At 34.5% G+C, this 2,178-nt stretch overlaps 1 protein-coding gene across 1 annotated transcript; it reads left to right on the plus strand.

Annotated features, from left to right (window-relative positions):
- Positions 1–6: 6 nt before the first annotated feature.
- On the plus strand, positions 7–1,429 carry LOC127161348 (uncharacterized). The gene is made up of 4 exons (XM_051104042.1): positions 7–112; positions 318–593; positions 680–973; positions 1,061–1,429. The coding sequence occupies exons 1-4, from the start codon at positions 82–84 to the stop codon at positions 1,099–1,101; spliced, it is 642 nt and encodes a 213-aa protein (XP_050959999.1). The 5' UTR covers positions 7–81; the 3' UTR covers positions 1,102–1,429.
- The last annotated feature ends 749 nt before the right edge of the window (positions 1,430–2,178 follow it).

Consider the following 2,178-nt stretch of genomic DNA (forward strand, 5'->3'; position numbering starts at 1 on the left):
GACAATCAAACTGGATCTCTGACCATCACAAACATCACAACTGAACATACTGGACGATATGAAGTACTGATTAACCAGCCAATGAGGATAACATTCATTCTTACTGTTTATGGTGAGTAAAATGTTTGTTTTACTTGTTTTATTTTTCAGTCATCAGATATAATATTAATCAATGCACCATTTTGTCTTTTTGTATCTGCTGTTGTTTTAAATTATTGACCTCAAATTCAAAAGAGTATTTACTATAATAAAGTTTGAAAGTCTTAACCTGAGACAAACCCTGTTTCTGTTTGTCCTCGGTGTGTTTGGTGATACAGAAGAAATATCAGTGACGGAGGGAGATTCAGTCACTCTAAACTTCAATCACACTGAATTAAGGAAAAATGTAAAGATATTTTGGAAGTCTGGATCAGAATCTACTTTCATAGCTCTCAAGCTTCAGGCATTTGGGAGATTCAGAAACAGATTGAATCTGGACAATCAAACTGGATTTCTGACGATCACAAACATCACAAATGAACATGCTGGAATTTATAAACTAGGGCTTAAAAGAACTGAACCATCATCAAATGCATTCAGAGTTTCTGTCTATGGTGAGTTGAGATCATTTGTCCTGCCCTTCAAATATTCTTATGATAGACTGTATAAACACTCACTCAACACACTGAACCATTTCCAGCTCGTCTGCCTGTTCCTGTCATCAGCAGTAACTCTTCAAATTCTTCTTCATCATCATCACAGCAGAATTGTTCATTGTTGTGTTCAGTGGTGAATGTGAGACATGTGAGTCTCTCCTGGTACAAAGGAAACAGTTTATTGTCCAGCATCAGTGTGTCTGATCTCAGCATCAGTCTCTCTCTACCTCTGGAGGTGGAATATCAGGATAAAAACATACACAGCTGTGTGATCAACAATCCCATCAGCAACCAGACCACACATCTGGACATCAGCAAACTCTGTCACACATGTTCAGGTACGGCAGCGCTGATATTAGTTGATGTCGGTGCTGATATTAGCATTTATTGACTGGGCTGATTTCGATGTTTTTTTTATTTCTCAGACTCTGTCCACTCTTGTGGTTCTACAGAAGCTGTGATCTGATTGGTCCTCTCTGCTCTGGTGGGTGTGGCTATTGTCATTCTTCTGGTTTATGACATCAGATCCAGAAGAGCTGAACAAGATCAAGCACATATTCACACATTAGAAACCTAAATTGTGTAATTTCTCATATATCTATGTTATGTTTATCATTTAATAATCTTATTTTTACAGTAGCTTTATATTCATCTGCTGGTATTGATGCAGCTCATTTTCAAATGCTCATATAAGTATCAGTGTTTTCATGATAAATACTGAAGATTATTATTGTACAGATTCAGTTTGAGGACTTTGTTTATACGTCCGTCATATTAGACACACAGATCCTACTTTTCTGTCCATTTGTCACCTGTATTTGCTTGCCTTTATCAGTAAAGTTTTCTCACTCTTGAAGTTTAAGAGTCTCTCCATGTTTTATTACATTTATTATGTCGAGCGCCTCCTGGTGTAATAAAATGGTTCAGTGCATATGAAGTTTTGCACTATTAAAACATTCACTCTAAAAAAACGCTGGGTTAAAATAACCCAAATTGGGTTATTTTGGTAACCCAACGCTGGGTCAAATATGGACAAACCCAGCGTTGGGTTATTTTAACCCAACTTGTTGGGTTAAATCTTTGACCCAACACGTTGGGTTGTTTTATTTACCTAGACTATTGACAAAAAAAATACTATGTTGCTGGTTGAAAACAAACCTGAAATATTTAATAATAAAGAAAATAAACAATAATCAAAGAGAATTACTTAAGACAACAAAAAAAGAGACAAAATGAATTTATAAAAGGCTATTTTAATGCAAAATAAAAAATACAATTTGCATTAATAAATGTTAAAATATACATGTGTGTGTTTTTGTGTGTGTGTGTGTGTGTAGTAAGACAACTTTCTTCTTTATAAACTCATACATTTTAGAAGTATGTTTAACAAAGTGGCACGAGTAAAGATTCTAATCTAAGTAGTCTGACAAATTTCCTCTTCATATAAAACCATATTAATTTCAAACTCACATAACATTTAAGATATACATTTTTATATATATAATATGTAAGTCTGACAACTTTCCTCTAACAACCCCATATC

Source organism: Labeo rohita, unplaced genomic scaffold, assembly GCF_022985175.1.
Source record: "Labeo rohita strain BAU-BD-2019 unplaced genomic scaffold, IGBB_LRoh.1.0 scaffold_62, whole genome shotgun sequence".
Lineage (NCBI taxonomy): Eukaryota > Metazoa > Chordata > Actinopteri > Cypriniformes > Cyprinidae > Labeo > Labeo rohita.